The sequence below is a fragment of the Ranitomeya imitator genome, chromosome 5, assembly GCF_032444005.1.
Source record: "Ranitomeya imitator isolate aRanImi1 chromosome 5, aRanImi1.pri, whole genome shotgun sequence".
NCBI classification, from domain to species: domain Eukaryota; kingdom Metazoa; phylum Chordata; class Amphibia; order Anura; family Dendrobatidae; genus Ranitomeya; species Ranitomeya imitator.
Window position 1 is genome coordinate 404,433,633 of NC_091286.1, and position 25,465 is coordinate 404,459,097.

Sequence of the window (25,465 nt, forward strand, 5' to 3'; positions counted from 1 at the left end):
CTCATCCCAGCACCTCCTCATCCCAGCACCTCCTCATCCCAGCACCTCCTCATCCCAGCACCTCCTCATCCCAGCACCTCCTCATCCCAGCACCTCCTCATCCCAGCACCTCCTCATCCCAGCACCTCCTCATCCCAGCACCTCCTCATCCCAGCACCTCCTCATCCCAGCACCTCCTCATCCCAGCACCTTCTCATCCCAGCACCTTCTCATCCCAGCACCTTCTCATCCTAGCACCTCCTCATCCCAGCATCACCCCACCTCTGCCGACACCTTGCCTCCTGTGACCCTGCTCTGCCACCGCCATAAGATACTGTAAATTCGGACAATAAGACGGACCCCCATGTTATAAAAAAAATCTTTTTTTCTGCAATTTTCACCCCAAATTTGGGGTGCGTCTTATGGTCCGGTGCGTCTTATAGTCCGAAAAATACGGTACTCGCTCATCACTAGTTACTGGTTATGAAAATTACGTGAGAGCCCACACAATTTTTTTTTTTTTTACTTAAGAGTTGCTGTTTGGTTACCGCCTAGGTTAATTCTGTTAATGCTCCTACATAGGCTAGTGACAATGTGTTTGTGTTTACTTACCGACTTAGTAATGAGGGCGTCTGGCTGACACCTTTTCATTAGGAAGCTTAGGGCTTGGTGTCAATGACAGTTGCCAACACCAAGCCCTAATCCCATTACTCTAATGCTACTGCATCAAAATGAAAAAGGTGGTGTTGAACCAAGAAATTACATCACAAAACTTTTTTTCTTTTTAATATCTTTATTTAGCTCAAAAAAGCCATCATTGCTGTACAAAAACACATGCAAAAAACACATACATAACCGTGGCAAAACCGCACCAAAATGCGCGTTTTTGCAGCAGCTTTTTTGCTGTCTAGAGATGCAGAAATTTCTGCAAACAAATACTCAACGGGCGCACATAGCTGTGAAAAAATGGGCCATCTGCCCTAGATGTTGGGTGTAAAGCTAAGGTCCAGTTTAGCCCTTTAATGACAAGGCGGATTTCCATTTTTACGTTAGCATTTTTTTTCCCTCCTTTTCTTCCAAGAGTCGTACCTTTTTTGATTTGTCCACCAATAAAGCTACATGAGGGCTTGTATTTTGCAAAACAAACTATAATTTTGAACAACACAATTAATTTTACCATACATTGTACATGAAAATGGGAAAAAAAATTCATTTGAGATAAAATGCTGAGAAAATGATTTTGGATAGAGCTCTGCTCCTGAGTCCTCTTCATAAACAGGCAATGATGTACCTACAGGTGATATTGCGTTAAGGAGTTAATATTGCCAAAGAAGTCGTGTGAAAAATTAATATGATGTACGTAAAGAATAAGACAGCGGCTTGACTTCTCGGGCATCACTTATAGTCATTAGTTTAGTTTACTATTCCCAAACAATTGGACAAGCCAAGAAACGTTTACTACACACCTAAAATCCTTACCTTGATGTCCTCTTGCAGTTGGCTCACTTGCGAGACTTTCGCCTCTATGAATAAATAAATCACCAGACATTAATACAACTGTTGGAATAATGCTTATTATTGTACATATTGTATCAACTACTATATACTACTGCTTAATAATGCATGAGTTTCTGTCTCCAGCAATAGCGTTATACTGCCAGAAAGGCACAGTTAAGGTACCGTCACACTAAGAGACGCTGCAGCGATACCGACAACGATCCGGATCGCTGCAGCGTCGCTGTTTGGTCGCTGGAGAGCTGTCACACAGACTGCTCTCCAGCGACCAACGATGCCGGTAACCAGGGTAAACATCGGGTTACTAAGCGCAGGGCCGCGCTTAGTAACCCGATGTTTACCCTGGTTACCATCGTTAAAGTAAAAAAAACAACCACTACATACTTACCTACCGCTGTCTGTCCTCGGCGCTCTGCTTCTCTGCACTCCTCCTGCTCTGGCTGTGAGCACCGGGCAGCCGGAGAGCAGAGCGGTGACGTCACCGCTCTGCTTTCCGGCCGCTGTGCTCACAGCCAGAGCAGAGCGCCGGGGACAGACAGCGGTAGGTAAGTATGTAGTGGTTGTTTTTTTTTTTTACTTTAACGATGGTAACCAGGGTAAACATCGGGTTACTAAGCGCGGCCCTGCGCTTAGTAACCCGATGTTTACCCTGGTTACCAGCGAAGACATCGCTGAATCGGCGTCACACACGCCGATTCAGCGATGTCAGCGGGAGATCCAGCGACGAAACAAAGTTCTGGACTTTCTTCCCCGACCAGCGATATCACAGCAGGGGCCTGATCGCTGCTGCCTGTCACACTGGACGATATCGCTAGCCAGGACGCTGCAACGTCACGGATCGCTAGCGATATCGTCTAGTGTGATGGTACCTTTAAGAAAAAACAAAATTTCAAGAAGTTCCTGCACACTCAGTGTGTGCATCTGGAGCACATTTAACTTTCATTTTGCAACCTGACAAACAAGATGTTAAGATCCTAAGCTATAAGAAATACCAGTTGTAAGCTGTGTTATCTTTGTTCCTGAATGTATATATTCATTGTTGAGTGGCTGGACAGTACAGACATTAATACGCTGCAAACAGTTTATGGGCCCAGTAGCAACTGTGTGACGTTCTCAGTGCCAAATCTGACTAAACAAAACTAGCAATCCTGGAAATTCAAGGTACTGTATATATTCGAGTATAAGCCGACCCCCCTAATTTTGCCACAAAAAACTGGGAAAACTTAATGACTCGAGTATAAGCCTAGGATGGAAAATGCAGCAGCTACCGGTAAATGTCAAAAGTAAAAATAGATACCAATAAAAGTAAAATTAATTGAGACATCAGTAGGTTAAGTGTTTTTGAATATCCATATTGAATCAGGAGACCCATATAATGCTCCATACAGTTTATGATGGGCCCCATAAGATGCTCCATATTAAAATATGTCCCATTTAATGCTGCATAAATGTTGATTATGACCCCATAAGATGCTCCATACAGACATTTGCCCCGTATAATGCTCCACAAATGTGGATTATGGCCCCATAAGATGCTTCATACAGATATTTGCCCCATATAATGCTGCACATGGCCCCATAAGATGCTCCATACAGATAACTGCCCCATATAATGCTGCACATGGCCACATAAGATACCCCATACAGATATTTGCCCCCATATCATGCTGCACAAGGTCCCATACAGATGCCCCATACAGATATTTGCCCCCATATCATGCTGCACATGGCCCCATACAGATGCCCCATACAGATATTTGCCCCCATATCATGCTGCACATGGCCACATAAGATGCCCCATACAGATATTTGCCCCATATCATGCTGCACATGGCCCCATATAGATGCCCCATACAGATATTTGCCCCCATATCATGCTGCACATGGCCACATAAGATGCCCCATACAGATATTTGCCCCCATATCATGCTGCACATGGCCACATAAGATGCCCCATACAGATATTTGCCCCATATCATGCTGCACATGGCCCCATACAGATGCCCCATACAGATATTTGCCCCCATATCATGCTGCACATGGCCCCATACAGATGCCCCATACAGATATTTGCCCCCATATCATGCTGCACATGGCCACATAACATGCCCCATACAGATATTTGCCCCCATATAATGCTGCACATGGCCCCATACAGATATTTGCCCCCATATCATGCTGCACATAGCCACATACAGATGCCCCATACAGATATTTGCCCCCATATCATGCTGCACATGGCCACATAAGATGCCCCATACAGATATTTGCCCCATATAATGCTGCACATAGCCACATAAGATGCTCCATACAGATATTTGCCCCATATGCTGTTGCTGTGATTAAAAAAATAAAAAAATTACATACTCACCTCTCAGGCCCCCGGCATTTGCTATACTCAACTTTCCCGTTCCACCACTGACTGCCGCTGTGTCTTCCCATCCTCTGCGCCGACGTTCAGGAAGAGCGCGGCACGCACTAATCACGTCACCGCGCCCTCTGACCTGAGCGTCACTGCGGAAGACACAGCGGCGCCGACAGTGGCACGAGGAGCAGATGAGTATCGCGCACTGCCCCCCATCATACTTACCTGTTCCTGGTGCCGCCGCTGCAGGTCTGTTCCCCGGCGCCGCATTTTCTTCCTGTAGTGAGCGGTCACCGTTACCGCTCATTACAGTAATGAATATGCGGCTCCACCTCTATGGGAGGTGGAGCCGCATATTCATTACTGTAATGAGCGGTACCATGTGACCGCTCACTACAGGAAGTGCAATTCAAATTTCATATATTTCATGTTTCCATGCTATAGTGCTACTTTGTTGGTTATATTTGGAGATGGCTACTCTTAGAAAGCACCTGTTCACACCTGACTTCTGTTTAGAAGTGACGGTCAGTCTTTTGATATTTGATGAGAACTTGGTGTCGCTTAAGTTCCACGACATCATACCAGTAGTCCAGCTGAAACAACAATCTCAGTTACAATTTCAAAATAACAAGAAAAAGGATATAGAAGTTTGGATAAGTTCTTCAACCACTGAAGAAGCAATATAAAAATCAAGTGAATCTGAAGACAGGAGATAATTGAGATCAAACAAGGGTATACCAGCTAGCTAACCATCTATCCTACTTTGTCAAAACACTGTCCGAATGAGAGCCACTATCATGGGATGAGATGCAAAAACTCCCGGCGCTTCTCACAAAACTAGAATATCATCAAAAAGTTAACTTATTTCAGTTCTTCAATACAAAAAGTGAAACTCATATATTATATAGAATCATTACAAACAGTGATCTATTTCAAGTGGTTATTTCTGTTTATGTTGATGATTATGGCTTACAGCCAATGAAAACCCAAAAGTCTGAAAACCCAAAGAACTGAAATAAATTACGGTAACTTTTTGATGATATTCTAATTTAGTGAAAACCACTTGTATTTTGGAAACAAGTTCTGTAGACCAACGAGGTTAAAATAGAACTCTTTGACCACAATGATCAAAAGGCATTTGTGGAGAAAAAAAGGGCACAGAATTTCAGGAAAAGAACATCTCGCCAACCATTAAGCATGGGGGTGGATAAATAATGCTTTGGGGTTGAGTTGCTGCCAATGGCACAGGGAACATTTCACGAGTAGAGGGAAGAATAGATTCAATTACATTTTAACAAATTCTTGATGCAAACATAACAGCATCTGTAAAGAAGCTAATGATGAAAAAATAGCATAGTTACCGTATATACTCGAGTATAAGCTGAGATTTTCAGCCCATTTTTTGGGGCTGAAGGTCCCCCTCTCGGCTTATACTCAAGTCATTCCCAGGGGTCGGCAGGGGAGGGGTGTTATGATCTGGTGGCCTTGGAGCAGCATGAGACGTACTCTGGAGAAGGTGGTCCCTGTACTAACTGCAAACCCTGAACCTAGCAGCGCAACTAAAAGTAGCCGTGGGGGGTACCTAACACTCCCTAGACCCCTCGACACAGCCTAAGATCTAACTACCCCTAAAGACAGAAACAGGAAACCTATCTTGCCTCAGAGAAAATCCCCAAAGGATAGATAGCCCCCCCACAAAAATTGACTGTGAGAGGAGAGGGAAAAAACATACGCGGATATGAAATCAGATTTTAGCATAGGAGGCCATACTAGCTAAAAAGAAAGAATAGAACAGAGTACTATGCGGTCAGTATAAAAACACTAGAAAATATCCACCGCAGAAAATACGGATCACCACATCTGACTAAGGACATGGGGGGTATATCTGCATCTCCAGAGACACAGCTTGGCTGCAAAAAATCCTTCACAGACTAAGCTGGACAAGACAAAAACATGAAAATGCAAAGAACTATAAGGTCCACTGCAGGTGGATAGCAAAAACAAAGCCAGGACTTATCTTTGTAGAAAAACACAGCAAACTGGAGAGACCAGCAGGGAAGTGAATCCTTCAAGAACAATGGACAACTGCACTGACTAAAGGATCCTGCAAAGCTATATACCCCAGTCAGTTTTGCAATTAGTAGATACACCTGTTCACTCCTGCAGTCCAGGCACAACTGCATTACCCTCTACAACCACCGGAGGGAGCCCAAAAGCTGAATTCACAACAGAGGGGGAGCGGGGGCTGTCTAATTATACTCACCTACTCCTGGCGCGGTCCCTGCACGTCCCCGGCGCCCCAGCTTCTTCCTGTACTGAGCTGTCACATGGTACGGCTCATTACAGTAATAAATATGCGACTCCACCTCTATGGGAGGTGGAGCCGCATATTCATTACTGTAATGAGCGGTAACGGTGACCGCTCAGTACGGGATGTAGCTGCGGCGTCGGGGAAGCAGGGACTGCACAGCGCCAGGAGCAGGCGAGTATAACGGGGAGGGGAGCGCTGCGCGATATTCACCTGCTCCTCGTTCCGGCGTCGTTCCATCTTCAGCGTCTTCTGCAGTGACGCTCAGGTCAGAGGGCGCGGTGACGTTTCGTGCGCGCCCTCTGCCCGAGCGTCAGTGCAGAAGACGCTGAAGACGGAGCGGCGCCCGGAATGGGGAGCAGGTGAATATTGAAAGTGCCAGGGGCCTGAGCGACGGAGAGGTGAGTATGTGATTTTTTTTTTTATCGCAGCAACAGCAAATGGGGCAAGTGTTTATATGGAGCATCTTATGGGGCCATAACGTTTGTGCAGGATTATATGGGGCAAGTGTCTGTATGGGGCCATAACGTTTGTGCAGCACTATATGGGGAAAGTGTCTGTATGGGGCCATAACGTTTGTGCAGCACTATATGGGGCAAGTGTCTGTATGGGGCATCTTATAGGGCCATAATCAAGGTTTATGCAGCACTATATGGGGCAAATATCTCTATGGAGCATCTTATAGGGCCATAATCAGCATTTGTGCAGCATTATATTGGGCAAATGTGTCTATGGAGCATCTTATGGGGCCATTATTAACCTTTATGCAGGATTATATGGGGCATATTTTAATATGGAGCATCTTATGTGGCCATCATAAACTTTATGGAGCATTATATGGTGCTCCTGATTCAATATGGATATTCAAAAACACAACCTACTGATGTCTCAATTAATTTTACTTTTATTGGTATCTATTTTTACTTTTGACATTTACCGGTAGCTGCTGCATTTCCCACCCTAGGCTTATACTCGAGTCATTAAGTTTTCCCAGTTTTTGTGGCAAAATTAGGGGGGTGGGGTCGGCTTATACTCGGGTCGGCTTATACTCGAGTATATACGGTACTTACCGATAACGGTATTTCTCAGAGCCCATGACAGCACCACAGAGAGAGGAGATCCACCCTTCAGGGACAGGAAACCTATAGGATAAAAGGGCGGTACCTCTCTCCTGCATCAGTTTGGTTTACAGAGCATCGGAGGTCCTCCACGTTAGTGAGAACAGAAAAAATATACACTTTTAACATATTGCTTAACAGGTGTACACGGTGACTATATTAGTAAAACACACTTCGTTTAAATAAAGTGCTCACTGCACACTGATGAGGGGGGGAATAAGCGGGTGCTGTCATGGGTTCTGAGAAATACCGTTATCGGTAAGTAACTATGCTTTTCTCAGTCCCCCATGACAGCACCACAGAGAGAATTGCAGAGATTAATGGTTAGGGAGGGACCACAGCCTGCAGAACCCTTCTTCCGAAGGTTAAGTCAGATGAAGTGGCTAGGTCTAAACGGTAGTGCCTAAAAAAGGTTGAAGGTGGCCGCCTTACAGATTTGGTCTATTAATACCTCTGGCCTTTCGGCCCAGGAGGTCGCCATAGCTCTTGTAGAGTGCGCTTTCAGCCCCTCGGGAACTGTGTTTCCTGTAGACGAGTACGCCAAGGCTTTCGCATCTGTTATCCAGCGTGATCCATCAGAAAAAAACAACCGGAAGCTTAATGCCAATAAAAGTATCAATATTTTATTTATTACAAAAATGATAAAACCTTGACAAGTCTCATAGTAACCAGTGGTGGGACATGTGACAGAATAATACTGTCTGCATACGGGAATATACCACAGAGTAAAATAATACACACAGAGATGCCTAAGATAGTTGCCAATAGATAATATGATAATAAGGTGTATAGCAAAATTGCAGTAAAGCACCTACATAATAATAAATGTATTATCATACAAAGCCCACATATAAAAAAGTATTGCTACATAAGTATATATCTGTAAATGCTAAAAAAGTTATGTGCCTTGATGGCTAGAGGAAGCATGCAATGTATACAAAACAGCTAACAATAATATAGAAAAAGGTGGGCAAGTATATGGAAAAATGTCCCCAATGTATATAAAAAGTTCTATAAAGTCTAGATAAGACTATTTATTAGTAGAGGAAAGGGTTAACGTCATGTAATCTAATATATAATTGCCTAGAATACTACTTCCTGCAATTTGTGCCAACTTCCTGTCCGGAGCTAATGTCCGGAGCTAATGTCCGGAGCTAATGTCCGGAGATAAGTGACGTCAACAGTGTCCAGTGTCTGATTGGTTGCCGCCTGCTGCGAGCGACCAATCAGAAACGTGCCGTACTGTGACACACTCCGCCCGCCATTTTGGTGTGATTTTTGAATTTTTACCTCACAGCAAGTTTCTACTGCGTGGAGGCGGGCCCAGTGACGTTGTTCTTCAAGCTCCTGCCGAATTTCAAGTATATATGGATTCTAGACTCCCGATTCTTTAGAATCGGGCTGCCATCTAGTACAATATATAAACATAGTGCCTTTGAGATAAAGAGCCCTATTCCCTCAAACAGAACTTTGAGCACATTGCACCGCTATTAAAAAAGGTGCATATAGTGCATATATAAGGCATAAGAGGTAGTGTAGGTATATTACCTTAACATGCAGCCCAGTATGAGGACCCCGACGCGCGTTTCGCGGTATGCTTCGTCCAGGGGGATGGCCCTGGTGACCATCCCCCTGGACGAAGCATACCGCGAAACGGTAATAAATAGTCTATCTAGACTTTATATCTAGACTTTATAGAACTTTTTATAGACATTGGGGACATTTTTCCATATACTTGCCCACCTTTTTCTATATTATTGTTAGCTGTTTTGTATATATTGCATGCTTCCTCTAGCCATCAAGGCACATAACTTTTTTAGCATTTACAGATATATACTTATGTAGCAATACTTTTTTATACGTGGGCTTTGTATGATAATACATTTATTATTATGTAGGTGCTTTACTGCAATTTTGCTATACACCTTATTATCATATTATCTATTGGCAACTATCTTAGGCATCTCTGTGTGCATTATTTTACTCTGTGGTATATTCCCGTATGCAGACAGTATTATTCTGTCACATGTCCCACCACTGGTTACTATGAGACTTGTCAAGGTTTTATCTTGCTTGCTGTCTCCTGTTTTGCAATCAAATGGTGCAACTTCCTACCTCTGATAGCTGTCCCATCTGCTGCAATAGACTCTAATGGTATTAACTCCCTCCTCTGCTTCCTGTCTGTCATCTGCTGCTTTACCATCTAGAAACATAATTTAATGTGTTTGCTAATTCATTGGTATAATTTATCTGTTGCATTGCACTTAAAACTTACTGTCCACTTACTATCCATGACTGGGATCAGTGTAGATCTTATCTGGTGGAAGGTGTGAAAGTAGATTTTACCAGGCTGAGTGTCTTTGATCATCTTTTCAAAGAAAAAAAAAAAAACCCTGGTGTGCTAGCCAGCTGCCAAATTATCCTCAACCAGTTCCCACAATCCATCTCTTCTGGGCTATAAATTTAGAACCTTCCTTAGGGGTGCACGCAAGTGGGGGTGCACGCTAGCGTCCCATAAGCAAAGCGTCACAGAAGATAAGCGTCGTGACACCGCAGTTATTCCATGGCAGTTAGTCAGGGCAGGAGTCAGGTAACCCACACTCTGCTCTCCCTTCTATCCATGTGCATTATTCCTATCCTCCTATGCTCCCTTGCAATCCACATTCACCGCCCAATCCCCCCTCCATCACGACTCATATACATCAGCTCCTCTCTCCTTCCCTCTCCCATGTACAGCTCCCATGCACTTCTCACCTTCCTGAAAAACCTCAGTCCATCTTACCCAAACAGACTGCATAAAAAAACTTCATACAATCCCAAAAGCTACTTGCTTTTTATCTTCCTACTCCTGCTTATATCAGGAGACATCTCCCCAAACCCCGGTCCACCATCCACCAACCTCAACCCCTACCCTACCTCACATCGAAACCTTACTAATCTTACTAATATTAATTGCACTCCTTCATCCCCTCCTTCTTTTAATTGTGCCCTTTGGAATGCACGGTCTGTATGTAACAAGCTTCCTTTCCTACACAATTACTTTCTGAAAAACTCTCTGAATCTGCTGGCCCTCACGGAAACCTGGATTCAAGATTCTGACACTGTCTCTCCTGCTGCCATTACCCATGGTGGCTTACAATTCTCCCATTCCCCGAGACCAACAAACAGACCTGGTGGTGGAGTTGGCATACTCCTGTCCCCACAATGCACTTTCCAGGTCATCCCCTCAGTTCCATCACTCTCATTCCCTTCTTTTGAGGTCCACACCATCAGGCTCTTTCGCCCCCTCTCCCTCAGAGTAGCGGTCATATACCGGCCCCCAGGCTCACCCACCCGCTTCCTGGACAATTTCTCTGCCTGGCTGCCGCACTTCATGTCCTCAGAACTACCAACCCTTATCCTGGGAGACTTCAACATCCCCATTAACAGCCCCACTTCCACATCTGCATCCCAGCTTCTGTCACTAACCACTTCTCTCGGCCTCTCACAGCTCTCAACCTCTGAGACACACAAGGACGGTAACACCCTGGACCTGGTTTTTGCCCGGCTCTGCTCAATCTCCTACATAGATAACTCACCACTTCCCCTCTCTGACCACAACATTCTCTCCTTCACACTCACATATCCTCGCTCACCCCAGCACCCTCCTACACACCATTCAGTCAGAAATCTACAAGCCATTAACCCTCTTACACTTTCAGACTCCCTACGCTTATCATTGTCCCCAATCTCTTCCTTTTCCTGTCCTGATCTGGCGGTACATCACTTCAATGACACTCTTAGAAGCACCCTTGACCAAGTAGCTCCCCTCACCCTCAGGACCTCCAAACACAGAATAAAACAGCCCTGGCTCACATCGCAAACCCGATTTCTCCAGCGATCCTCTAGGTGTGCTGAACGCTTATGGAGGAAAACACGCACACCAGAAGACTTCATACACTTCAAATTTATGTTAAGGACCTATAACTTTGCCCTTCACTTCGCTAAACAGACCTACTTTACCACTCTGATCTCCTCACTATCCAACAACCCCAAGAGACTTTTTGACACCTTTCACTCCCTCCTCAGGCCAAAAGCACAAGCCCCTATCACAGATATTTGTGCTGGTGACCTGGCCTCCCACTTTATAGAGAAAATAGACAATATCCGTCAGGAAATCCGCTCCCAACAACTAAGTTCAGTGACTCCCATCCCTCCCCTCATTGCCCCTGGCTCACTCTCCACATTCGATCCCATCACAGAAGAAGAAGTCTCCAAGCTCCTCTCCTCTTCTCGTCCGACTACATGCACTACCGACCCCATTCCCTCACATCTCCTCCAGTCTCTCTCTCCAGTTGTCACAAGTCACCTAACTACAATCTTTAATCTCTCCCTCTCCTCTGGCATTTTCCCCTCCTCCTTCAAACACTCGATATCATTACTCCATTACTAAAGAAACCCACCCTCGACCCATCCTGCACAAACAACTACAGACCGGTCTCCAATCTCCCCTTCATCTCTAAACTCTTGGAGCGCCTGATATACTCCCGCCTTACCCGTTACCTCTCCACTCACTGCCTCCTAGACCCTTCACAGTCCGGTTTCCGCCCCCTACATTCGACAGAAACTGCACTCATCAAAGTGACCAATGACCTTCTGACAGCAAAACATAATGGTGACCACTCTCTGCTCATTCTTCTCGACCTTTCTGCAGCTTTTGACACTGTTGACCACCCTCTCCTGCTCTCTAGGCTCCAGTCACTAGGCATTAAGGACACTGCTCTCTCCTGGTTCTCCTCCTATCTTTCCGACCGCTCCTTCAGTGTTCTGTTCTCTGGCTCCACTTCATCTCCTCTTCCTCTCACTGTTGGGGTACCTCAGGGCTCAGTCCTTGGCCCCCTTCTGTTCTCTCTCTACACGGCCCCAATTGGACAGACCATCAGCAGATTTGGCTTTCAGTACCATCTTTATGCCGACGACACACAACTATATACGTCATCCCCTGACCTTACCCCCGCTGTACTACAGAATGCCACTGACTGTCTGTCCGCAGTCTCCAACATCATGTCCGCTCTCTATCTGAAACTCAACCTCTCCAAAACGGAACTTCTTCTGCTCCCACCATCTACTAACCTCCCTAAATCTGACATTTCCCTCTCCGTGGGTGGCACCATAATAACACCCCGGCAGCAGGCGTGCTGTCTGAGTGTTTTGTTTGACTCCGATCTCTCCTTCACCTCCCATATACAATCTCTTGCCCGCTCGTGCCGCTTACACCTAAAGAACATCTCTAGAATCCGCCCTTTTCTCACCATGGAGACAGCTAAAACCCTCACGGTCGCCCTGATCCACTCCCGCCTGGACTACTGTAATGCTCTATTAATTGGCCTCCCCCTCACTCGACTTTCCCCTCTCCAGTCCATCCTTAATGCAGCAGCCAGGGTCGTCCATCTGGCTAATCGTTACTCGGACGCGTCCGCTCTTCGCCAGTCGTTACACTGGCTGCCCATTCATTACAGGATACAATTCAAAGTACTTGTTCTCACCCACAAAGCTCTCCACAGTGCGGCACCCCCTTACATCTCCTCCCTCATTTCTGTCTATCAGCCTAACAGACCACTGCGCTCTGCAAATGACTTTCGGCTAACCTCTGCACTAATCCGTACCTCCCACTCCCGACTCCAAGACTTCTCCCGTGCTGCGCCAATCCTCTGGAATGCTCTACCCCAAGATATTAGGACCATCCATAATTTGCATAGTTTTAGGCGCTCGCTCAAAACACATTTGTTCAGAGCAGCCTATCATGTTCACTAATCAAAGTTATGTTATGTTTGTGTGTGTGTAGCCCATTCACTATCTCCATCTATCCCCCACCCCCTGAAGATAGCTGGACCATCATTGTAAATACATCATTGTAAATACACACCTGTACTTTGTATCTCCCCCACCTCATTGTAGATTGTAAGCTCTCACGAGCAGGGTCGTCTTATTTTGCTTTAATTATTGTATCGTGAACGTTGTTACTTATGACTTTTGTGTTTGAAACTGTTAAACTGTAAAGCGCTGCGGAATATGTTGGCGCTATATAAATAAAGATTATTATTATTATTATTATTATTATCTTTTTTGTAACAAATAAAATATTGATACTTTTATTGGCATTAAGCTTCCGGTTGTTTTTTTCTGATGGATTATGCACTTATGGAAGTGCCGTTCTTTATTTAGGCCTAGTATTGGGTTAATGTTATCCAGCGTGCTATAGTGCCCTTGGAGGCTTTGAGTCCTTTTCTGGGTCCCTGAAAACAGATAAAGAGAGACCCTTCTTTCCTATGCCGCTGGGTGGATTCTAAAGGTACCGTCACACTGGACGATATCGCTAGCGATCCGTGACGTTGCAGCGTCCTGGCTAGCGATATCGTCCAGTGTGACACGCAGCAGCGATCAGGCCCCTGCTGTGATGTCGTTGGTCGGGGCAGAAAGTCCAGCACTTTGTTTCGTCGCTGGACGTCCCGCTGAAATCGCTGAATCGGCGTGTGTGACGCCGATTCAGCGATGTCTTCGCTGGTAACCAGGGTAAACATCGGGTTACTAAGCGCAGGGCCGCACTTAGTAACCCGATGTTTACCCTGGTTACCATCGTTAAAGTAAAAAAAACAAACACTACATACTTACCTACCGCTGTCTGTCCCCGGCGCTGTGCTTCTCTGCTCTGGCTGTGAGCCGGCCAGCCGGAAAACACAGCGGTGACGTCACCGCTCTGCTTTCCGGCCGCTGTGCTCACAGCCAGAGCAGAGAAGCACAGCGCCGGGGACAGACAGCGGTAGGCAAGTATGTAGTGGTTGTTTTTTTTACTTTAACGATGGTAACCAGGGTAAACATCGGGTTACTAAGCGCGGCCCTGCGCTTAGTAACCCGATGTTTACCCTGGTTACCGGCATCGTTGGTCGCTGGAGAGCTGTCTGTGTGACAGCTCTCCAGCGACTAAACAGCGACGCTGCAGCGATCCGGATCGTTGTCGGTATCGCTGCAGCGTCGCTTAGTGTGACGGTACCTTAAGTATTGAGCTAGACACCTTCTCACATCTAATGTGTGGAATTTTTCCTCTTTTTTTATTTTTAGGGTCTGGGCAGAAGGAAGGAAGGATTATCTCCTGTGACCTGTGAAAGTTGGATGCAACCTTGGGTAGATAGGCAGGGTCTGTTCTTAAGATAACCCTATCATCCAGGATTTGTGTAAAGGGAGGCCTTGCAGATAGGGCCTGGAGATCACTTAAGGCCCCGTCACACACAGCGAGATCGCTAGCGAGATCGCTGCTGAGTCACAAGTTTTGTGACGTAAGAGCGATCTCAGTAGCGATCTCGCTATGTGTGACACGTACCAGCGATCAGGCCCCTGCTGTGAGATCGCTGGTCGTGTCGGAATGGCCTGGGCCATATTTTGATCGTTGAGGTCCCGCTGACATCGCTGAATCGGCGTGTGTGACGCCGATTCAGCGATGTCTTCGCTGGTAACCAGGGTAAACATCGGGTAACTAAGCGCAGGGCCGCGCTTAGTAACCCGATGTTTACCCTGGTTACCATCGTTAAAGTAAAAAAAACAAACGCTACATACTTACCTACCGCTGTCTGTCCTCGGCGCTCTGCTTCTCTGGTCTGGCTGTGAGCGCCGGTCAGTCGGAAAGCAGAGCGGTGACGTCACCGCTCTGCTTTCCGGCCGCTGTGTTCACAGCCAGACCAGAGAAGCAGAGCGCCGAGGACAGACAGCGATAGGTAAGTATGTAGCGTTTGTTTTTTTTTACTTTAACGATGGTAACCAGGGTAAACATCGGGTTACTAAGCGCGGCCCTGCGCTTAGTTACCCGATGTTTACCCTGGTTACCGGGGACCTCGGGATCGTTGGTCGCTGGAGAGCTGTCTGTGTGACAGCTCTCCAGCGACCAAACAGCGACGCTGCAGCGATCCGGATCGTTGTCGGTATCGCTGCAGCGTCGCTATGTGTGACGGGGCCTTTATTCTATGGGCAGATGTTAAGGTTGTGAGAAGGGCCGTTTTAAGTGATAAAGTTTTAAGGGGTACTGAATCTATAGGCTCAAACGGGGGTTCTGTTAAAGCTGACGAGACTAGGTTTAAGTCCCAAGTTGGTAGTCTTTTTAGGTTTATGGGTTTAGATCTTATAGCAGCTTTAAAACGTGTTACCCACGGATTAGCAGCTATATTCTCACTGTACAATGCCCCTAAAGCTGCTATTTGCACTTTTAGGGTGCCTACTGAGAGGCCCAGATCTAAACCTTTTTGTAGAAATTTTAACACCTTAGCAACTGGGACCCAATCTTGTAATTTTACCCCGAAGGTGGTTACCGTTTTCCTACTTTTCAATAGTGTGGAAACTAATTTATCCAAAAAGCCCCTTCCCTTTAGTAGGGACCTTTCAAATTCCACGCTATCAAGTGGAGACTCTCTGACTGGGGGTGGAGCACCGGTCCCTGTGATAGAAGGTCCGGAAGATCCGGAAGAACCCAGGGATCAGTGACCGATGGCATCCTCAGCCAAGAAAACCAGGTCCTTTTGGGCCAGAAGGGGGCTATTAGAATGAGCCTCGCCCTGTCCTGTCTGATTTTCAGCAGAACTTCCGGGATAAATATAGGAGGGGGAAAGGCATATGCGAGACCCTGAGTCCAGGGAATCACGAATGCATCCAGCTCCCGTGGGCCCCCCCTGGGGTCTAGAGAACAAAATTCTTTTACTTTTCTGTTTTCTACATTGGCAAAAAGGTCTATTACAGGGACTCCCCAAAGCTTTGTGATCTGATCGAAGATGCTTTGATTTAGTGTCCATTCCCCCTGTTTTAAATGGGTACGGCTTAAGAAGTCTGCTTTCTGATTCTCCACTCCTATTATACGTAGCACAGAGAGGGATAGGAAGTTGTTCTCTGCTAAACTGAAGATTTCGGAAGTGGCCTTCATTAGAGCTTCAGATCTGGTCTCCCCCTGGTTATTCAGGTAGGCTACCACTACCTGATTGTCCGAAAATACCCGGACATGATGCCTCTGTAGGCTGTGAAGGAAGGATAATAGAGCGCGGCCCACCGCCCAGCAGTAGCGTAGCTACCAGGGGGGCAGAAGGGGCGTCGGCCCCGGGCCCACAGCTCACAGGGGCCCACCTGGAGCTACACTACACTTAATTAGCTCCGTGGTAGAGCAGATCTCCCTGCTTTTGTGCTTCACCTCAGGCAGGGGCTGGAGAAAGGCATTGAAGTTATGCCCCCTACCCCCAGTGCTGACACTGTACCTGTATCCAACAGACACGCCCACATTGCAAGCTCAGTGAACGTGTCTGCGGCAGAGAAGTCAGGACCATGGCGCTGGGTCTTCCCTCCATAGAGGAGCAGGACAGAGTACACAGTGCTGTAAGTAACAGCTCAAACTTCTGCCTGTACTGGCCGGAGGTGTCTGCACTGTGCAGGGAGGAGGTGACAGGACACTGCTTCTCTCCAGATAAGACCCAGCCACATGCTGTATCGGCACTCTCTGAGACACTGGAGATTTATGGAGGCATTTTGAGCTTTTACTCACATCGGGTCACTTTGAGTGCAAATCGCCTGAGCATCACCCGATCTGTAAGGGTCACATTGCGTTAGGGCAGTCCGTTTAGCGCATAGCGCTACGGACCGCGCTAACGCAATGTCCCAAAGGGGATGCGTTAGCCAATCCCGCTAGCGCAGATCCCTGCTTGCTTGCAGCGTTCGCGGTCCGTCACTCAAACGACGGCACATCGCTAGCGCACGCCCAATGTGGGCGTGTGCTAGCGATGCGTTCGCCATTACAGTCTATGGCGGCGTTAACGGACTACGTTACACCACGTTTTGCTGCGGTGTAACGTAGTCCGTTTAACGCGGTCACATAACGCAATGTGACCCTAGCCAACTTCAGAGCAACTGATATAAATCTAATGGTTCCTCAGATAGACAAGACTGGTCAGTAATGTGCACTGATAGACGTGACCCCGGCTGCAGGACCCCACAGATGAGGATATACGTCTCCTTTTATACATAGGAAAGAAACATATCCTCATCTGTGGGGTCCTGCAGCCGGGGTCACGTCTATCAGTGCACATTACTGACCAGTCTTGTCAGTATATGTACCTTTGATTTACTTATATGAGATCATACAGACATTGGACTGGTAGGATCCTGACCCCTGCTATAGGATATAGATATAAATCTATCTATATATATAATTGTCTAAGGGTTTTTCCGTCTGTCTGTCTGTCTGTCTGTCTGTCCTGGAAATCCCGGCTCTCTGATTGGTCGAGGCCGCCAGGCCTCGACCAATCAGAGACCGACACAGCATCGACGTAGAAATCCCGCGTCTCTGATTGGTCGTGGCCGCCAGGCCTCGACCAATCAACAATGGGCACAGCGACGATGATGTCAAAGGACGTAGACATCTCACGTTTCTGATTCAGCGACGGGCACAGTATCGACGTAGATGTCATAATGGTTGCCATGGCGACGATGTCATAAAGGTTGCCTCGACCAATCAGCGACGGGCACAGTATGCCGCGAATTCTGGAATCATCATTGTCCATATACTACGGGGACATGAATATTCTAGAATACCCGATGCGTTAGAATCGGGCCACAATCTAGTATATATATAATTGTCTAAGGGTTTTTCCGTCTGTCTGTCTGTCCTGGAAATCCCGGCTCTCTGATTGGTCGAGGCCGCCAGGCCTCGACCAATCAGAGACCGGCACAGCATCGACGTAGAAATCCCGCGTCTCTGATTGGTCGAGGCCGCCAGGCCTCGACCAATCAGCAACGGGCACAGCGACGATGATGTCATAAAGGATGTAGAAAGCTCACGTTTCTGATTCAGCGACGGGCACAGTATCGACGTAGATGTCATAATGGTTGCCATGGCGACGATGATGTCATAAAGGTTGCCTCGACCAATCAGCGACGGGCACAGTGTGCCGCGAATTGTGGAATCATCATTGTCCATATACTACGGGGACATGCATATTCTAGAATACCCGATGCGTTAGAATCGGGCCACAATCTAGTGTATATATATATATATATATATATATATATATATATATATATATATATACACACACACACACACACACACATTATATCTATATATATAATTGCCTAAGGGTTTTTCCGTCTGTCTGTCTGTCTGTCCTGGAAATCCCGCCTCTCTGATTAGTCGAGGCCGCCAGGCCTCGACCAATCAGAGACCGGCACAGCATCGACGTGGAAATCCCGCGTCTCTGATTGGTCGAGGCCGCCAGGCCTCGACCAATCAGCAACGAGCACAGCGACGATGATGTCAAAGGATGTAGACATCTCACGTTTCTGATTCAGCGACGGGCACAGTATCGACGTAGATGTCATAAAGGTTGCCTCGACCAATCAGCGACGGGCACAGTCTGCCGCGAATTCTGGAATCATCATTGTCCATACACTATGGGGACATGCATATTCTAGAATACCCGATGCATTAGAATCGGGCCACAATCTAGTATATATATATTATATATTATATATATATATTATATATAATATATATATATATATATATATATATATATATATATATATATATATATATATATATATATATATATATATATATATATATATATATATATATATATATATATATATATTGTAATGCGGTCCCAGTGTCTGTATGATCTCATATCAGTAAATCCAAGGTTGTAAACACAAAACTCCCACTATAATACCTTTTATTAAAAAAAAAGTTATGGGTGAGTTTATACAGTATGATAAATAGCCAGACAGAAGAAAAAAGCATCACAAGTAAGTGTGTATAGAAAATCACATATGGTTGCGGGCCCCTGAACATATACTCAGTCTAGACAACAAGACCCCAAAGGGGAGAAGGGAAAAAGGAATAGATGAGCCAGGGGGTGTACTTTCTTCTTTAGATTGGTAATATTCTACCTTCCCCTCTTTCTTCTGGTTGCCTCCTTTCCTTTTCCCTCTTTGGGGTCTTGTCCAGACAAGAGTATTTTTTAGGGTTACCTGGATACATTCATGGAGCTACAGTATACCCATACACTAGCCTCTATACACATCCACTGGCTATTTCTATTTTCTTCTATTTAGCTATTTGTTAAGTACAGTGGGGCAAAAAAGTATTTAGTCAGTCAGCAATAGTGCAAGTTCCACCACTTAAAAAGATGAGAGGCGTCTGTAATTTACATCATAGGTAGACCTCAACTATGGGAGACAAACTGAGAAAAAAAAATTCAGAAAATCACATTGTCTGTTTTTTTAACATTTTATTTGCATATTATGGTGGAAAATAAGTATTTGGTCAGAAACAAAATTTCATCTCAATACTTTGTAATATATCCTTTGTTGGCAATGACAGAGGTCAAACGTTTTCTGTAAGTCTTCACAAGGTTGCCACACACTGTTGTTGGTATGTTGGCCCATTCCTCCATGCAGATCTCCTCTAGAGCAGTGATGTTTTTGGCTTTTCGCTTGGCAACACGGACTTTCAACTCCCTCCAAAGGTTTTCTATAGGGTTGAGATCTGGAGACTGGCTAGGCCACTCCAGGACCTTGAAATGCTTCTTACGAAGCCACTCCTTCGTTGCCCTGGCGGTGTGCTTTGGATCATTGTCATGTTGAAAGACCCAGCCACGTTTCATCTTCAATGCCCTTGCTGATGGAAGGAGGTTTGCACTCAAAATCTCACGATGCATGGCCCCATTCATTCTTTCATGTACCCGGATCAGTCGTCCTGGCCCCTTTGCAGAGAAACAGCCCCAAAGCATGATGTTTCCACCACCATGCTTTACAGTAGGTATGGTGTTTGATGGATGCAACTCCGTATTCTTTTTCCTCCTAACACGACAAGTTGTGTTTCTACCAAACAGTTCCAGTTTGGTTTCATCAGACCATAGGACATTCTCCCAAAACTCCTCTGGATCATCCAAATGCTCTCTAGCAAACTTCAGACGGGCCCGGACATGTACTGGCTTAAGCAGTGGGACACGTCTGGCACTGCAGGATCTGAGTCCATGGTGGCATAGTGTGTTACTTATGGTAGGCCTTGTTACATTGGTCCCAGCTCTCTGCAGTTCATTCACTAGGTCCCCCCGCGTGGTTCTGGGATTTTTGCTCACCGTTCTTGTGATCATTCTGACCCCACGGGGTGGGATTTTGCGTGGAGCCCCAGATCGAGGGAGATTATCAGTGGTCTTGTATGTCTTCCATTTTCTAATTATTGCTCCCACTGTTGATTTCTTCACTCCAAGCTGGTTGGCTATTGCAGATTCAGTCTTCCCAGCCTGGTGCAGGGCTACAATTTTGTTTCTGGTGTCCTTTGACAGCTCTTTGGTCTTCACCATAGTGGAGTTTGGAGTCAGACTGTTTGAGGGTGTGCACAGGTGTCTTTTTATACTGATAACAAGTTTAAACAGGTGCCATTACTACAGGTAATGAGTGGAGGAAAGAGGAGACTCTTAAAGAAGAAGTTACAGGTCTGTGAGAGCCAGAAATCTTGATTGTTTGTTTCTGACCAAATACTTATTTTCCACCATAATATGCAAATAAAATGTTAAAAAAAAACAGACAATGTGATTTTCTGGATTTTTTTTTCTCAGTTTGTCTCCCATAGTTGAGGTCTACCTATGATGTAAATTACAGACGCCTCTCATCTTTTTAAGTGGTGGAACTTGCACTATTACTGACTGACTAAATACTTCTTTGCCCCACTGTATATCAGGGCTGTACAAGTAGCAGCCCACAGACAGGGACAGACTGACCAGATTCTAAGGAGTGGGAGCTATTGCAAGTTCCATTATACAGCATGGGAGCTACTGCGGGGGTCATTACACAGTGTGAGAGATAATGCAAGGGCCATTATACAGTTTGGAGGCTGCTGTCGGGTCATCATACAGTGTAGGGGCGTATATACAGTGTGGGAGCTACTGTGGGGGTCATTATACAGTATTGGGACCACTGTGGGGGCTGTAAAGAGTTTGGGCTACTGTGAAGGCACATAGACATTTTACTATGTAAGGGCACAATGGTGGCATTACTATGCGAAGCAGCATGACGAACAATGCTTTTGTACCACACAGCAGGTGCAGTAATAAGGACACATACGGCAGCAGCGGCTCAGTATTGGGGTGTCAGGGGCAGTACTAGGGACACATGCGGCAGCAGCGGCTCAGTATTGGCGTATCAGGGGCAGTAATAGGGACACAGACAGCAGCAGCGGCTCAGTATTGTGGTATCAGGGGCAGTAATAGGGACACATACAGCAGCAGCGGCTCAGTATTGTGGTATCAGGGGCAGTAATAGGGAGACATACGGCAGCAGCGGCTCAGTATTGGGGTATCAGGTGTAGTAATAGGGACACATACGGCAGCAGCGGCTCAGTATTTTGGGTATCAGCAGGATGAGGAGTTTGTACAGGTTGGGAATAGATAGTGATGGCTGGAATGTGAGAAGTGAAATGTGTCTTTGTTGTATTCTCTGCAGCCGTGTCATTGCTGGAAGAAGTTGTCATGTCAGTCTGGGCCAGATGGAAAAGACGGGAAAAGTGACGACTCCATCAGAAAGAACGTCAGTGGTAAGTCATTATCTGTAACTGTGCTGTGATCTATGTTCTGTAAAACTGGTGGTATCTATTACTGTATGGTCACAATATGGCGGTAATATCAGTGTTGGTCTTTGTGGAGATTTTTTTTTAGTTACAGGAGGATCATTGGCTGAGGTTCTTATACACACAATTACAGTGCCACACCGTAGTTTAAATCAAGGGTTAGGGGCCCACTTAGATGCCTCGCCCCCCCTGAGCTGAACCCCTAGCTACGCCTCTGCCGCCCAGAGTTCTTTTTGGTTTGAGGAAGCCTTGTATTCCTGACCTGTCCAAATTCCCTGAGTGACACTGTTGCCCAGGTGAGCTCCCCACCCCGTGGGACTCGTGTCTGTCGTAACTATTCGAGATACCTCTATTACCCAAGGGACCCTTTTTGACAGGTTGCTGGGATCCAACCACCAAACTAGGGAATGAATAGTGGCTAAATTTAGAGTCATGTGGTCTTCTAGACGTCCCCTTAGTGTAATCTGATTCCTCAGAATGTCCCACTGGAGGTCTCTCGTGTGGAGTTGTGCCCACTGGTCTGCTGGGAGGCAGGCAGAAAGGGACCACAGTAATGACATCACCCTTCTTAAGGTCATATGAGGGTTTGAGAAAGCTTTTGAGACCAGATTTAAAGGGAACCTGTCACCCCGTTTTTTCAGTAGGAGATAAAAATACCGTTAAATAGGGCCTGAGCTGTGCTTTACAATAGGGTATTTTTTGTCCCCTGATTCCCTATCTATGCTGCCGAAATACCTAACAAAAGTGTCCTTTTTCGCCTGTCAATCAGGCTGGTCAGGTCAGATGGGTGTGGTCACAGCGCTGTTTCTCCCCCACATCTTGCTTATGTTCCCGTTGGTGGCGTAGTGCTTCTCGCATGCGCAAGTGCCGAATGCACTGCGCAGCTGTAGAAAAAGAGCGCGCTCGCCGCTATTCAGCGGTTTCTTGGTGGGCGCGGCCATCTTCCTGAGGCCGCGCGTGCGCAGATGGAGTCTCCTGCTTCCCGGGGCTTCAGGAAAATGGCCGCGGGATGCCGCGCGTGCGCAGATGGACCTCGCGGCAGCCATTTTCTTGAAGCCGAGTTCGAATCTCGGCTTCAGGAAAATGGCCGCCGCGATGTCCATCTGCGCACGCGCGGCATCCCGCGGCCATTTTCCTGAAGCCCCGGGAAGCAGGAGACTCCATCTGCGCACGCGCGGCCTCAGGAAGATGGCCGCGCCCACCAAGAAACCGCTGAATAGCGGCGAGCGCGCTTTTTCTACAGCTGCGCAGTGCATTCGGCACTTGCGCATGCGAGAAGCACTACGCCACCAACGGGAACATAAGCAAGATGTGGGGGAGAAACAGCGCTGTGACCACGCCCATCCGACCTGACCAGCCTGATTGACAGGCGAAAAAGGACACTTTTGTAAGGTATTTCGGCAGCATAGGTAGGGAATCAGGGGACAAAAAATACCCTATTGTAAAGCACAGCTCAGGCCCTATTTAACGGTATTTTTATCTCCTACTGAAAAAACGGGGGTGACAGGTTCCCTTTAATATTTTTTGTTTTTTCTGGTCTGGAAGACGACATTTCTGTGTTATTGAGTCCAAGGTTAGGCCCAAAAACTTGAACTCTGGTTGGTTCTAGTTTTGATTTTTGAAGATTTAGAAGCCAGCCTAACTTTGTTAGAGTTTTTATCACTCTGTCGCATTGTGGACGGCAGTGTTGTGCTGAATTGCTCACAATCAGAAAGTCGTCCAAGTATGGAACTATCAAAATGTCTTTTTCTCTTAGATGGGCCATCATTTCTGCTATCAATTTAGTAAATATGCGAGGTGCCACTGATATGCCAAAGGGAAGGGTTTTGTATTGTATTCCCTTACTTCCGCTCCCATGACTACTGCTAGTCTGAGGTATTTTTGGGAGTTCTTGTGATGTGGACGTGATAATACGCGTCGCTGAGATCCAACACTATCATGAAACAGTCTGGAAACAGATTTTTGATCGTTGATTTTATTGATTCCATTTTGAAACTTTGGTTCTTTACATAACTGTTCAGCTTCCGCAAGTTTATTATTGTGCGGAAGGACCCGTCCGGTTTTAGAACTAGGAATAATGGGGAATAAAAACCTGTTCCTCTTTCCAGTGGGGGGACTTCCTGGATGACGGCTCTGTTTATGAGCTTTATAATCTCCTGTTCTAACGCATGTTGTTGTTGAGGTGAGGATTTTAGCGGAGTGACCACATAATTTTGGGGAGGAAGGGAAGTAAAGTCTATTTGAAGTCCCAATTTTATCAAATTCAATATCCAGACGTTGGTTGAGATTTTTTCCCAGGCCAAAAGGAATGAAGATAATCTCCCTCCCACCCTGGGGGAGGTGTCACTTAGAGGTCTTTTGATCTCTTGAGGAATTACTGAAAAGGAACCCCCTATCTCTCCTTTTCCCATCATCCCATCTGTTCTGCTCCCTTTGGGAGCGTCTCCGGAAAAACTTCCTATTCCGAAAGGGCCGCTTAACAAATGGTGTGGCCAGGTTAGGGAACCCTTTTTTCTTCTCTCCTGCCTTTTGCAAAATATCATCCAGGGTCTCCCCAAACAAAAATTATCCTTCGCATGGGATTAAGCAAAGTTTTTGTTTAGTTTGCAGGTCGCCTGGCCAACTTTTTAGCCATAATGTCCTACGAACTGCATTTGATAGGGCTGCTGATTTAGAAGTGAGTTTAATTTAGTCAGCTGATGAGTCTGCCAGAAAGGCTGCCACCCGTCTAATCATGGGAATAGATTCTATCACTTTATTTCTGGATACTCCATCCCTTAGTTGTTTCTCTAAATTATCAACCCAAATCATTAGGGATCTAGAAGTGCATGCGGTTGCTATTACTGGCCTTAAACATCCTCCTGCCGATTCCCAGGCCCCTTTAAGGAAGGTATCCGCTCTTTTGTCAACGGGATCCTTCAGAGTTCCCATGTCCTCAAAGGGCAATGCAAATTTTTTTGAGGCATTAGCTACTGCTACGTCAAGTTTAGGGGCTTTATCCCATAGAGTAGAAGCCTCTTCCTCGAAGGGATATTTCCTTTTAAGGGAGGGTACCGACGAGTTTTTCCTCTCTGGCTTTTCCCACTCCCTTTTAATTAGAGCTTGGATGTTTTCATTAAGGGGAAGACACTGTGCTTTTTTTTACCTAATCCTCCAAACATTATGTCCTGTACGTCTTGTCAGCACTGGGATCCTGCACCCCCATGGTCGATCTTACTGCCTTCACAAGTGCATCGACTTCATCTAGAGGAAAGCAGTGGCGACCTCCGTTCTCGTTATCTGAGGAAGAGGAGGAGGAATCCCGTCTGAGTCTCCAATGTCAGAACTAGAGGAATCGGAGTGGGAATAGGGTATAGGTGTTTTCTCCTTAACCCTTTCCCCTTTAAGGGATTTAAACACTGTCTCTACCTCTGATTTTATTAAAGATCGTAATTCAGAGGCGGGGTTTCCTCACAGAGGACTTATCCTATACAGGAATCACACAACTTCTTATCCCAGGACTGCGGTAAAGCTTTTTCGCACAGGGGGCAGGTTCTGTGTTTAGT

At 46.2% G+C, this 25,465-nt stretch overlaps 1 protein-coding gene across 4 annotated transcripts in view; it reads right to left on the reverse strand.

Moving 5' to 3' along the window:
* The window catches only part of CCDC150 (coiled-coil domain containing 150), a 162,776-nt gene that overhangs the window by 112,286 nt on the left and 25,025 nt on the right, over positions 1–25,465 (reverse strand). For all 4 annotated transcript variants that reach the window (XM_069726963.1, XM_069726966.1, XM_069726967.1 and 1 more), the window contains exon 8: positions 1,459–1,502. In XM_069726963.1, the coding sequence (XP_069583064.1) occupies positions 1,459–1,502 (44 nt within the window). The remainder of the gene's footprint in view (positions 1–1,458; positions 1,503–25,465) is intronic.